Source organism: Panthera tigris, chromosome D4 (assembly GCF_018350195.1).
Source record: "Panthera tigris isolate Pti1 chromosome D4, P.tigris_Pti1_mat1.1, whole genome shotgun sequence".
Classification (NCBI taxonomy): Eukaryota; Metazoa; Chordata; class Mammalia; order Carnivora; family Felidae; genus Panthera; species Panthera tigris.
In genome coordinates, this window is record NC_056672.1 from 45,323,930 (window position 1) to 45,338,318 (window position 14,389).

At 41.8% G+C, this 14,389-nt stretch overlaps 2 protein-coding genes across 2 annotated transcripts; both read right to left on the bottom strand.

Moving 5' to 3' along the window:
• Nucleotides 1-4,119: 4,119 nt before the first annotated feature.
• On the bottom strand, nucleotides 4,120-4,903 carry LOC122233151 (interferon omega-1-like). The gene has a single exon (XM_042964641.1). It carries the CDS (start codon nucleotides 4,807-4,809, stop codon nucleotides 4,219-4,221), a length of 591 nt encoding a protein of 196 aa, XP_042820575.1. The 5' UTR covers nucleotides 4,810-4,903; the 3' UTR covers nucleotides 4,120-4,218.
• A 4,960-nt stretch (nucleotides 4,904-9,863) lies between these two features.
• LOC122233071 (interferon alpha-like) lies at nucleotides 9,864-10,433 on the bottom strand. The gene has a single exon (XM_042964317.1). It carries the CDS (start codon nucleotides 10,431-10,433, stop codon nucleotides 9,864-9,866), a length of 570 nt encoding a protein of 189 aa, XP_042820251.1.
• Nucleotides 10,434-14,389: the final 3,956 nt, after the last annotated feature.

Sequence of the window (14,389 nt, forward strand, 5' to 3'; positions counted from 1 at the left end):
TCCAGAAGCTGTGTGTTTCAACTTTATTTTTTTTTTATTTTTATTTTTTAACGTTTATTTATTTTTGAGACAGAGAGAGACAGAGCATGAATGGGGGAGGGTCAGAGAGAGGGAGACACAGAATTGAAACAGGCTCCGGGCTCTGAGCTGTCAGCACAGGGGCCCGATGCGGGGCTCGAACTCACGGACCGCGAGATCGTGACCTGAGCCGAAGTTGGCGCTCAACCGACTGAGCCACCCAGGCGCCCCATGTGTGTTTCAACTTTAACCTATGCCCTCGGGAATCCCTGTGAATCTCCCTTTTAAAGGGCCAATAATACAAACACCCATGCCTTCTTCTGTTAGGTCTCTTGCCTGGTTTTCATTTGTGGAATCAGATCTGCACTCAGCATTTTTTGGATGCAAAAGCAAGAAAATTGGCCATTTCTTCTAAAGAACAGCATTAGTGCACATAGTTTAAAAATTAATAGTAAATTTAGTAAATAGTAAATAGTAAATTAAACTTGTACCTTTTCCCCACTGGTGACAAAATTATACTCCCTCTCCCAGTCTCTTTACAGTTAGATGTGGCCATGTGAATGAATCCTGGCCAACTGAATGTGGGTGGAAGTTACGTTTGCTCTGTGCAGATCTGGCCCTTGAAAATATGCCCATGTGATCAATGGTACTTTTTCTTTTTACAACTAAGTGGAAGAAGCCCAAACACCACAGCCATATTTAAAGTCACATATTGAAGGCACTAAATAGAAGGTAGCTGGATCCCTGAGTCACTGTTTGAGGGAGAACCTACCAGAAGAGTCATTTGTTCAGTAATACTTGCATTGAAGTATTACATGAAGGGAAGATAAACATGTGTTATGTTCAAAATACTGATATTTTCATTTGTATCTGTTTGAACATCTAACATTATCTTCACAGAGGTCTGTAACAAAATAATGTAAAGAAGGTTTTCCATGATACGTTATATTTCAGATTCTAGGGACAAAAAATACCCTCCAAAAATTTGAAAAGATAAATGAAAAATGTATTATCATAGGTTATTTTTTAAAGAAACAGATCATTTAGTTTTCTGAACATTTTTTGGAGACTTTATACCTAAAATATAGTTTTGATCTCAGATCTCTTTTTTAATGTTTATTTTTGGTAGAGACAGAGTTCAGGTAGGGGAGGGGCAGAGAGAGAGAGAGAGGGAGACACACAGAATCCGAGGCAGGCTCCAGGCTCCAAGCTGTCAGCACAGAGCCCAACTTGGGACTGGAACTCACAAATGGCGAGGTCATGACCTGAGCCAAAGTCTGATGCTTAACCAACCGAGCCACCCAGGCGCCCCTGATTTCAGATCTTTTATAGCTGGTGCAGAAAAAACAGTGCAGATTGCTTTCTTTGATTTGACAAACAAAAATACAGTGATTAGAGAGTCATGAAAATAATTTTCTCATTTCCTGATTGTTTTTGGAATGTATTAAAGAGGGAAAAGCACACTTCAGCCATCCCTCTAAAAACCTCTAAGGCTCAGCAGCTACATTCCTTGCTCTTTAGACAGTTGCTGATTCCTTGAAAGTGCTTTTAGGTACCTTCAAGTAAGCACAAACCAGAAGAATTTCTACTTTCGTTTTCTGCTGTTGTTCCAGACTTCCTCCGGAGTAATGTAACCAGCAGATCCACTCCAAGCCGTGCTGTAGTTTTCTGTGTAAACAGGTTGAAGATCTGTATTGTAGTCTTTGTGGGACAGCTTGAGAATCTGATGGCAGAAACAGGTGGCTTGTGCCTTCTGGCTGTTGATATCTATTTTGTGGTTAAAAAAAAAAAAAAAAAAAAAAAAAAAAACAACAACAACCCAAAAACCCAGGTCCTGTTATTCTGGCGTGACTGAGAAGCTATCATTTTCAGATATCTCAAAAGCATGATTTCCTGTTTTTCACAACCATCAGATTCAGGGGGGCTGGCACAAAGCATCACCAGCACCATTAGCGAATAGATTATGTCACTGCGTTCTGTGATTCCGCAGGCCATAGTGAAACACGCGTGGACAGCAATCCGCAGCGCCTCCAAGGCCCCCTCGCTGCGCCCCAACCGCCAGAAGGGGGCGCCCAAACTCTTCATAACCGCCCGACCCACATTTTCCTCAAAGTCCCACCTTCTTTCTCTCTCCACTTCACAAACAAGCTTCCCAAAATAATTTCCTATACACAGTGCCCGTAATTCCTCTTCTTGTATTTCCTCTTCAACCTACACCCATCTGGTTTCTGCCTCATTAATTCCACTAAACCAGATCATGCTAAGGTCACCTATGGCGTCTGTTTTCAGACCCCCTGGGCAGTTCGTCTGCACCTACCCTGCGAGCACCACTCTGACCCTTCTTCCCTGTGGGGGTCTCTCCCCCCATGTGTTATCGTCCCCATGTGTCCTTCCAGCTGGACTGGCCACGCCACCTCTGTGCCCCTGGCAGACTATCCTCTGCTTTGCCTCCAAATGCTGAGGGTCTGCAGGACCACATTTAGGTCTCTTCTCATTGCCCACTCTACTTAGAAGTGACCATATCCAGCTAATTTTTTCATGGCACTCGGGTTCAGGTGCACACTGGAACACTAAAGAGCGGAAGAGGACCGACGTGTTAGAATGTGGTTCAGCTCAAAAGACCTCACAGGTTGGAGGATGGGACAAGATCTATCCCTGCAAACTAGGCATTACATGAGCATCCTCACCAAGCTGGAGGAACCCAGCTGCCTCCCAGGGTGAACACCGGTTGTCCTGATGGTGATACGTTCACCTAGCTTATGATGCCCACTGACGTACCCTGGGTCGAACTCCTGGAAAGAGTTAAGGATGGAGCAGTTTGTTCTTGCATGCTACCAAAAAGCCTCCAGAGTTAACAGGTATGGTTTACCCATAACCTGCTTATTTCCTTAGAGGCCCAGCACCTTGTCTGGAGCCCAAGAATGATTTGAGGGACCCTCAGCCATTTCTCTGCTCAGCTCCAGTCTGAAATCAGAGGTCTGAAGAGAGAATAAGGCATGTATGTAATGGGAATCCAGTTCTTCAAGAATATCAAAAGGGAATTTTCAAGTCATATTTTTGTACAACCTAGCTGTTGCAATTAACATACAATTGTTTCAGCCTTTCTAAATCAAAGTTTAGCCTTCAAAAAAAAAAAAAAAAAAAAGAGTGACCATACCCAGGGGTGCTGGGTGGCTCAGTTGCTTGAGGATCTGACTCTTGATTTTGGCTTAGGTCATGATCCCAGGGTCATGGGAACAAGCCTCGCATCAGGCTCCACACTGGGCATGGAGCCCGCATGAGATTCTCTCTCTCTCTCTCTCTCTCTCTCTCTCTCTCTCTCAAATAAAAGACAAAAATTACCACACCCATTCCCATGTGCTCATTCCCAATTATGTAATAAAGAATCTCAAATTAATACCACCCCCGCATAGCATTTGTTGTTCATTGCTGACCCCATGCCCAACAGCCAGCAAGACTTCTGCAATTATGTATTTCCCAAGTGCATCTTCCCCCGTCTCAAAATTATTGTATTTAAAGCTTCTATGTAAGAATAACATTTTCCTTTACATCATTTTGTGTTTTTTAATATAATTAAAAATTTTAAAATATTTATCCTCTTTTAATGCCTCTTTCCCTGTGAGACTAAAAGTTTTGACACAGAAGTTGCCATGTTCGATTTACTCGGCTGTGCTTTGTGAAGGTGATTCTGCATCTGCCGTCTTGATTTCCTGTTTACATATGACGTGAACTGAAAGGATGAGTAAGTAGATGAATACTACCATCCATTCTTCCATTTGCTTTAGAACAACCAAGATTTGGATTTAGGGTTTAAGAATAAAGAGACTCAAGAAATTGTCTTTCATAAGAATTTAATAAGACAAAATGCATATTTAATAAAATAGGTGAATACGATTTATCAATTTTAATACAGTGTAAAGGGAAATATCTTTTATATCAAAATATAAATATAAATATGATAAGCTACAAGAATAAATAAATAACAATAAATAAATAACATCAGGGCAATCATCTCTTAAGGACTGATGATCCTGAAGCCGGATTTTTTTTTTTTTTTTACATATTCTTGCTTAATACTACTCACGAAATATTTGTGGAATTAAAGTCAATAAATTCTGTAATGAAGGCTGCAGTGAGAGTCTCTTGAAGTGAGCAGGCATAGTGCAGGGTGATGTGGCACGTCAGGCAATGAGAATCACTTCAAGGTGACCCCAGGTCTCCATCCTTGATGGCCAAGCTGTCGTGCAAGGTCGCCGAGGAGGACAAGGCTCTCATGATTTCCAGTCTGACAATTTCCCAGGCGCAGTCACTGTATCCCTGGTCCTCCAGGTAGACGCGGATGTCCTGGAAGTACCTCTTGATGGCCAGGGCAGGGCCGTGCATCCCCGGGGCGCGCTCTCCCTCGCCCGTGGCCTGCACCAGGCAGGCGTCCAGGGCTTCCAGCTGCCGGTGGAGGCCAGAGCGGAGTCCGTGCAGCGGCGCGGGGCTCCAGGCCGCCGAGGAGCGCTCCGTGTGCAACAGGTTGAAGGTCTGCTGGAGCAGCTCCCGCAGGACGGCGGCGGCGGCCTGGGCCTCCCGGAGCTGGCCGCCCTCCAGCACCTCCCGGGGGAAGCGGAAGTCTTTTCTGGCCCGCAGGCACAAGAAAGGGGACAGTCTCCGCATCTGGCCCAGGAGCACCAAGTTGTCCCTGCTAACCTGCGCGTGGCTCCCAGGCAGGGCACAGCCCAGAGAGCCTCCAGGGCGGCAGGTGAGCAGCGCCAGGGCGGTCAGCAGAGGGCGCAGGAGAGCCATGGGGAAGCCGAGGGGGCTGCTGGGCGGGCTGAGCTGGGCGGCTGGGGGACCTCGGGGCCGAGGTTCTCTGAGCACGGCCTCGAAGCATGGCTCTTAAATAGGGAACGCGGACAATTTCATTTTCTGAACATCCTCTCCACTTCTACTTCCTTTTTTTGTTTTCATTTATGCATTCTCCTTATTGTCTAAGAAGATGTCATCAATCTAAAATACTACGTTGGCAACGGAAGCTTTATTTCCCAATAAACTTCCGATATGTCCATCCCAATGGACACTTATCAAAGTAGAAACATCTTTGTCCTAAAGACTGGAGTGATGTAGGCATGTAGGTACTCATACACACACCTGCTCACATATATGTTTTCATATATGAACATTGCTCTTTGTGTTAGAAAGAAACTTTGGCCTTGATCGTGGACTAGGTTTTTACCCTCTTTACTTCATACAGAGACAGACTCCTTCATTCCTATGGGTTTTTGTATCTTGCTAGGTTCTGACCAGACGATGTACGGTAAATAAGCTCTTTAGAACCAGGACTGGGTTTTAATTACTGTTGTATTCACATTAGAGACTTGTGGTGATAAGTGAATGAGTTTCTTGGATGTTTCTCTTCATTCTAGAAATAATTGATGCAGGTCCATGCAGTTATGCTTCACTGGGGCCTCAGGGTCAAGACTAGTAATACAGACACTATCCTTCTGCCATTTCGTAACCCGTCTACAGTGCTCCTCAGGCTGTGCCAGTGTCCCCAGCAGGAAGCCCGGTTCCGGTCTGGGACATGTAGCTGTGAAGATTCTAATCCCAGATCATTTTATTTTCTCAGCAAACCCTCACGCGCAAGGTTGTTATCACCTCTACTAACATGTTCCTCTGGAGTGACTGAGTGTCCTCAACCCAACCTCTCCTGGACTCACTCCCTGAGGGCAGGCTCACCTTGTCCTGAGGCCATTAGAATTCCCCTACTGTGGAGGGGCTGGTTTCTTTGTTAGCAAAACAGCTATTGCCCCTAGATCCTTGGCCTTGTCCCTGGAGTGTTTTTGTGAGGGACCCTAGCTCTCAGCGCTGACCTCCTCCTCTCCTGAGCAGGTATCAAAGTGTCAATAGCCCTCAGATGCTTAGGGCAAAATTTGTCTCAACTTTTGAGACAAAAGTAGGGGAATAGCCCAACTGTAATCATTTCACCTTCAGTAAGCAAATACTTGTCATTTTGCCACCACAGCTTTTATTGTTCAATCTTTTACTTCAACTATTGAGCACTAGTTAGACTCAACATTTCTGAGCTGGGCTCGGGGGACTCACTGATGATGCCTCTCAGTGGAAGCTTCCAGCACAGAAACTAGCAACTCTCCATTGTTCATTCAGTCTGGGTATTCCTCTTTGGCTTCTTAGTCTGTTCATCTGTCTGAGGGTCAGAATGCAGGGGGTGAGGCCCCGGCTATTATGTCGGGGAGAAACAGCCTTCTCTCCTTTACTTACTCGTGTTATTTCATTTTAAATTTAAAAAACAGCAACAAAAAGAATTTTAATGACTTAGTTTTTACGCAGTGGTTTACTGGACATAGTCTGTCTTGCTCTTCCTGCATCATGTTTTATATCATCCGCAGGTTAATACAAAGGCAAGTAAAAGAATGAGGGGCTGCGCCGTTTTTCTCTATATTTCCAAGATATCAGGTTTTTGTTTTTTTGTTTCTCATTTCAACTCTCCTAGAAAGCAAAACACAACAATTGTGTTGGGCAAAAGAAAATATAGGTCTGTATGTCATGAAAATGAAAAAAGGGAAGTGACTTCTCTGCTGGCAAAAAAGCAAAGGGCTGGTTAACACAATCGGTGCAGCAAACTGGGGGCCGGGAGCTCTGGCAGAGGGAAGAGTGAAGGACACACTGAATTCCCCCAAATCAGGAAAATAGCTGCTTCGGCCTGAGGCTCAAAGGAGAGAGCTGGCGGATGGTGATCACTCCCTTCGCCCGCCCGTGCCTCCCACCCTGAGACTCGGTTCTCCAACACTTTCGAGTATTTAGCACTTAATACCTCTGGGATTGAAACTGAAGATGGCTATAGAGAGTTTCAGGGCAATACTTAGTCCTTGTCATAGACAGCGTTAGAATCTGTTGTTGCCAGCTGGTAGCTTTTTGCAGCTTGAGGGGACATCCTCAAGAAGTGGCGGGATTTCTGCAGGGATCCCAAGCCAGCCCTCCAGTCTTGGTCGCTGCCCTTGCTGCACGTGGCCACCAGGGGGTGGTCTTCTCTGAGAGGAGCTTCGGTAGCCCACCCTTCAACCGGATCCTCCTTTCTGTCTTTTTCCCCCGCAAGTGCTAATACATCACATTTGACGGTAGTAAATAAAAAGCCTTTCTTGAAGATGTTTCTGCAAAACTTAGAGATTTCATTTGATTTTTAGTTTCTACTTGTGACATGCTGCTCTTCAGGGAAACGTTTAAGCTGAGACCACAACAGACCAGAAAGCTGCTGTGTGAATAGGCTGACAGTTGAAGGGAGTGAGTGACAGGGTGTGTGGGGACTTCCTTCTGGGACAGGGAAGCAACGATTAGGACAGGGGAATGTATCCTGTAATGCTGGGGGTGGGGCAGGTGCCAGAATATTAATGAAACATTATATTCTTCTGTACTCGCATCTAGATACTTATTCTTGAAACTCAGATATTAATACAAGCCACCTTTCCTCATTAAATATAAATAAGACACTTCTTTGAAATGAGGAATGAATCAGTCAGCCTTCTCTAGAATTCATGACAGATTTCTGTTTATTTAGGCTGCCTCCTTTGAAGGTCAGTTACTGAAAGGTAGGACACACAGTAAGAATTTTGCAGAAAGAGACAAACACTATTCTCATTTATAGCCACTGTAGGAAGAAAAATAAGGACATACGAACCATGTTTTCAATTGTTACTCTATGGAAGATGTGATCTTGGTGCCTTTCAAGTGCCTGAGTTCAGTTACTATTTAGAACATTCTGTTTAATTGTTAAATGTTTTTTTTTTCACTCCTGAATTATACACAACTCACATTTTCTCTATGGATTTCTGTTATTCATGTTGTGTCTTTAGCTGATTTTAACCAGTTCTTTTCATTGCCTTAAATACTAAGAAACACAATGCCTGACCCAGCTTCCCACTCTCATGTGAAGAAAGTCTGTTAGTCCTTTTTTTTAAAGTTTATTTATTTAGTTTGAGAGAGAGAGAGAGAGAGAGAGAGAGAGAGCGCACACAAGCATGAGTTGGAGAGGGGTAGAGAGAGGGAGAGAGAAAATGTCAAGCAGGCTCCATGCTGTCAGCATAGAGCCCAACACCTGGCTCATCTCATAAACCTTGAGCTCATGACTTGAATTGAAAACTAGAGTTGGACGCTTAATCGAGCATCCCCAGGTGCCCCAAAAGTCTGTCGGTCTTTATGTCCATGACAATTGTGTTATTTTGGGATCCACCAAAGATTGTAATATTCGTAAAACTGGGAGAAATTACCAGTGAGTACCGTTAAAGAATTCTTATCATATCAAATTCTCCTAGAAGGTGAAACGTGCTATAAAGTGGCTGTAGTAAACCACTGTCACAATACGAAAGGTAAGCAAATTAGTTAATAAAGCCAATAATTCCAGGAAATGTTATTGTATCAGTGGTAATAGATATTTTGATGAAGGATTAAATTAATGATCTCTTCTTGCCTAGTGAATTCTTAAGGTTGATCACCTTGCTGATACACAAGGTAGTAATAACCAAGAAAGGATAAACAATTTAAGTAACTCAGTAAGTCATGACTCAAAAGAAATATAATACTAAATGCATTAATACGATTTACTGGTACATTAAATCCATGAAATCACTCACGAAAACCATATGGCACAAAAGGGAAAACTCTGCACAGAAAAACTAACCCACATTATTTTCTGAGAACCCACACTATATTCTTCTCCACTTCAGAGGAACTAACTTCTCTTATTTATGTTACCACATTCTCCAGTGTGGTTTCTACTTATTAATTCCACCAAACCAGTTCTCCTGAAAGTCATGGGTGGTATCTATTTTTGTGACATAGCAGGTAGTTAGATCCACATCTTCCTTGAATCCACTGATGCTTTTCTAAGCACACTTATTTCCTTAAACACACTCAACATCATCCTTTCTTGTTATCCTTCTACTGAATGGCCAGTATACCTGCCTATCCTTTGTGGCTCTTCTCTCCCCTGCTTTTTCTTAGAATCAACATAAGTCTTTTTGTCACACTACACTGTCTCACCCCATGACCACCTCTGTTTCTGGCTTCCCAGGACTAGAATGGACCTCTAGCCACGGCGTTTTTTGTAAAATATAAGCTCACCTATCCACCACAACGGGCATGGGCACTTCCATGTGTATCAGTCAACTGTAGAGGAGACCGACAGCTTTCACTTTTATTCCTGACATTCCTCACTGTAGCATCAGTTGAATGAATTCACTTCTTTCCCTTCTTCAATGTAATATTAAGCAGGATTATTGTTTTTGGATTTCTGTCCCTATGAAAATCGAAGATAAAGACAGCGGGAACTGTATTTACTGTGTCCCATGTCCTAAGGGCGACGAACAACTTGCCTTAGAGGAAGTCAGTTGTTACCTCTGATTTTAATAGAATCTGATGGGTAAATGAATTTTGTTGTCCATTTTTCAATCAAGTCGCACCATTAGGCTTGGTGGTACTTTTTACAAACACTTCCTGCAGTAAAAGTGAAATAAAAAAAGATATGCTTACTAAATATTAAGAATTCATTTTATTATATTACTGCAACATAAAGGTACACGTAGTATTACTTGAAATAATTTATACATTATACATATTTAAATAAATAAATATTTAAATAGATAAATAGACATCAGCATGGTTATCTGTAAGCAACTAGTGATTGTAGAGTAGGCATGATGTTACTTAATACTCCTTGAAAACATTTGACAAATTGACTACATTCTTGTCGCCATTACAGCAGAAATCAGAGTCTTTGACATGGCAGAACACATGGAAAGTGTGTATTATTAGTCAGTGAGAATCATTTCCATGTTGAATAGGTCTCATTTCTCGCTCCTTAATCTTTTCTGCAAGGCTATTGATGAATAATACAAGGACCTCATAATTTCTGCTCTGACGACCTCCCAGGCACAAGGGCTGGATTTCTTCTCTTGCAGGTAGAGGGAGAGTCTTTGGAAGTAGTTCCTCAGGATGGAGTCCTCGTTCGTGAGGGGAGCCTCTCCCTCCCCCACCTCCTGCATGACACAGGCTTCCAGGCTGGTCAGCTGCCGATCAAGTCCCGTGCAGAATTCCTCCAGGAGGGTGGTGTTCCAAGCAGCAGACGAGGACGCCTCTGTGCAGAAGAAGTGGAAGATCTTCTGGTTCGTCACGTGCACCACAGAGAGGGCTTGTGCCTTGTGGGACTGGTCTCCACCAAACACGTCCCGGGGGAAGGCGAAGTCATTTCTGTCCTTCTGGCAGGAGCTGGCAGGGAGTCTCTTCATTTGTCCCAGGAGCGTCAAGGCCCTCCTGTTCAGCAGGCCGTGGGTCTGAGGCAGGTCACAGCCCAGAGAGCAGACGGAGTTGCAGCCCAGCGCCACCAGGGCCACCAAGAAGGAAGAGGGCAGCGCCATCGGGGATCTTGCAGATGCTGTCGGCCTGGCTGGGGTGGGCGACTCTGTGACCCGTGGCTCTAGGTTCTCTGAACATCTTCCCTTGTGCGCGTGGCTTAAGTAGGGAACATAGTAGTTTTCAGTTTCTGAAGGTTGCCCTTACTTTCCACTTCTGTTTTTGATTTCCTTTATGTACTTTCTACACGGGTTTAGAGCACTGTTTCCAACCATATATATTATTTTCATTATTGGTGATGTGTCCAGAGTCTTTTTGTTTTTTTTTTTTTAATTGAACCATCCAAGATCTTAATAACGCAGATATCATATATGTATGTATATATATATTATATATATATATATATATATATAATGTTATGTTATGTTATATATGTTATATATAATGTTAAATATATATGTTATATATATGTTATATATATAATATATATAGTTTATACTCTCTCTATATAGTTTATACTCTATTTATATCTGATTTTTGTACATACAAAAGAGAGTGTAAAGTTACTCTTTTTATTCTTTATAAGTACAGGGATAATAATGACTAAAAATTTTAAGCTACAGGCTAAATTTTAAATCCATTGATGCTTAAATGTATTACTAAATGTGATGAGTAATTTATAATGTATTTACTTATGTTACTTATAAAATGTAAACCAAATATGCAAATTATCAATTTCTAAAAAGAGATATTAATGATTTCAATGTATTCAAATATTTAAAATAATTCCAAATTGCTAACAGCAATTGTAAAAATATCTTATTTACTTGACATTTGTTTTTAGTGTCCTGGATTTTAATGCTGTGTTGATGAGAATATAAGTTTTAACTGCACCTGCCTCTAGATACTCTTGAACGCACTGTCAAAATATTTTTTTTCTGTTTAGTACTAGATATAATTATTGAAGTTTTGGTAGGTTTTGTAGAATTAAATCATAAAATATGATCTACTTCTATTTAATTCCCAGAGCCTGTATAATATTGAGGCTCAGATACAAGCAACATCCACAAGACAGACATCCACAAGACAGACAGGTTTTGTAGAATTAAATCATAAAATATGATCTACTTCTATTTAATTCCCAGAGCCTGTATAATATTGAGGCTCAGATACAAGCAACATCCACAAGACACAAGACAGCTCACAGGTAAGCAAAGGACACCTCTCCCAAGATGACTTTGAGACCCAGAAATCAATGGAGATAGACTCCTCCAATCACAGAGCCCCATTATCCCGACGTTTGACACACTGAGCTTGCAGACATTTTGTGTCTCTTCCACGATATCAACGTCAATGCTTCTTGTGTGATACTCATGAAAAACAATGAGAGAATAAATACTAGGGAATAAGGTTTTGTTGGACTGCTCCAAGGTTGAGCTTTGGAGTGCCACAGATCATTGAAATATTTAAGACATGTTCACAACCTTAAGAGCTAACAGTTACACGGTTGGAAGCAATTGTTTTTTTGTGTTTTTTTAAAATTTTTAAATGTTTATTTTTGAGAGAGAGAGAGAGAGAGAGAGAGAGAGAGAGAGAGAGAAACAGAGTACAAGTGGGGGAGGGGCAGAGAGAGAGGGAGACAGAATCTGAAGCAGGCTCCAGGCTCTGAGCTGTCAGCAGAGACCCCGATGTGAGGCTCAAACTCACAGATCAGACCACAAGATCATGACCTGAGCCAAAGTCAGACACTCAACTGACTGAGCCACCCAGGTGCCCCAAGGTTGGAAGCAATTGTAACCACTGTTCCATCTGGTGAGGGAATGTTGATGATAGGGGAGATTATGCAAATACAGAACTAGGGAGTATGTGAAAAATCTCCTTATCTTGTAGTCAATTTTGCTGTGAAGCTACCAACTCTCTAAGAAAAGTATGTTTTTTTTCAAAAATATATAAAAACTACAGAAATTGACCTATTATACTATTAGAGTCAGTTCTTTCCAGATAGGAGACTTTTTTGCTCTTGAGAAAAATCTCCTGCAGATTTGCACTTAGAACACAAGCCAGATCTCCAGACTTGGTCACTATCTTTGTCCTTCTTAGGCCTGTAGGTGGCATTCTTCCTTTGTAAATATCATGACAGGCCACAGAGTAAAATGAGCCTTTCTCTTTCCTTTTCCCCTATTGCCACCATTACATCATTGTAGCAGGGACATCCTCTCATGTCCCAAAATAGCCACCAGGAGAAAAAGAAGAAAACAAGGCCTCTCCTAGGAGAGTCTGCAAAAAAACCTAGAACTTTCACACAGCTATTGGTTTCAGTTGGTGGCTTTGTACTTGGAAGTAAAATTGCCAGACAGAAACCACAACGGAAGAGGAAGCAGCTCTATGAATGGACAGGACAGGTTAGTGAGGAGGGAATGTAGAGAGCAGAGCTCATTGCAGCGAGGGGGTGGGGGGTGGGCAGGCGGGGTGGTTCCTACTCTTGGGATGAAGGAAATATTATGATATGGGAGTGAAAGAATAAGGTCCAGGGAAACAAAGTGGAAGAAGGAATGTGCTAGGTATCAGAATGTATAATGTGTACATTATATTATCATGTATACAATTACATACAAGTGAGATTCACATGTTCCCAATTCTGTGTGTTTAGACTATCAACATTCTTTAGTGAGTAACAGAGACAAGGCTATCAATTTACTATCCTCTTGTAGACGCCTATGAAAAAATAAGAAACTTGTCAGCACCTGTTAAGTCCTCACTCAGTGGAAGACACTCTGTTAAGTACTTTGAAATATTCTAGATTATTTAATACAATTCTAGGAACATTTCCAACCTACTTTATTATGGGGAAACTGAGATCCAGAGGGGTTAAGTGAATTATTCAAGATCAAACATCTAAATTCCTGGGTAAAATCTACATGCAGCACATAATCCTTTATCACAGGCATAAATCTCACTAACAATTCTTACTATGAAATTCTCATACATTTGAATCCCCAAATTATACCCTTTCTTGATTCTGGCTTTTACTGATGATGCTCTTGCTTTTTAACTTTGCTTGTTAGATATTGGAGAACAGAAATTTTCTGATTACCTTTCATGTTTTCATCTTATGACAGAAGCATCCCTGGCTATCATATCCATTGCAAATTCATTACTTAATGATGTCTAAGAAGTTATGATTTTTCTGAAATCATTGCTCTCCCTAAACATCAAATCTTCATTTAATCAAAAACAAAGGAACAGTAGAGAAGTCCAGACATAACATTGTCTATGAAAAAGTAAGAGGTATTCATAAGTACAGAAAATGCAATGTAACAAGGAAGAAAACTGGGGACGAGACTGGTAAAACACATGATATCCAAAATGGTTGTGTTATCAGTGACAGTTAAGTTTAGGATAAAGTATATATCTGATGTTCAACTGGTGGGATCAACTGTCCGGAAATGGTTCCACAATGATTACCTGCCAATCCAGACAGAGATCAATGTCAACTCTCTTATTATATGAGAGAGGAAAATGAAATCATGATGGAATACATAATTGGTGTAAGATTCGATTTGAAAAAGGAACGGAGTGCGGTTTCAGTCACGATGTATCAAGAAGGTCTGAATATGTGCTCTTAGGAGAAACAACTGGAAAACTGTCTGTGATGCCGAGGCAAAGAACAACATCTCCTTGAGTTCAACAAGAAACATGCCTTTCTTCCTGAAGGCTTCCTAAAGGATAGAAATGGAAGACATAAATGAAAACCCACATGCACTTTAGAGAAGGATAAATGAGGTAGAGATGTAAAGATCAGGATCCTTAAATGCACAAGAGTAGAATGTGTCCAACAGGAGCATGGAACGAAATGAGGGTCTCAGATTCTTCCAGGGCCATAAGAGTGAGAAAGGCCCACTAAACACTGGAAGAGATGATGGCAGGAAATTTTGTGAATTAGATGAAAACACCAACCTTGGCTCCAAGAACCTCAATAAACTCTAAGCAGTGCGCGCGCGCGCGCGCGCACACACACACA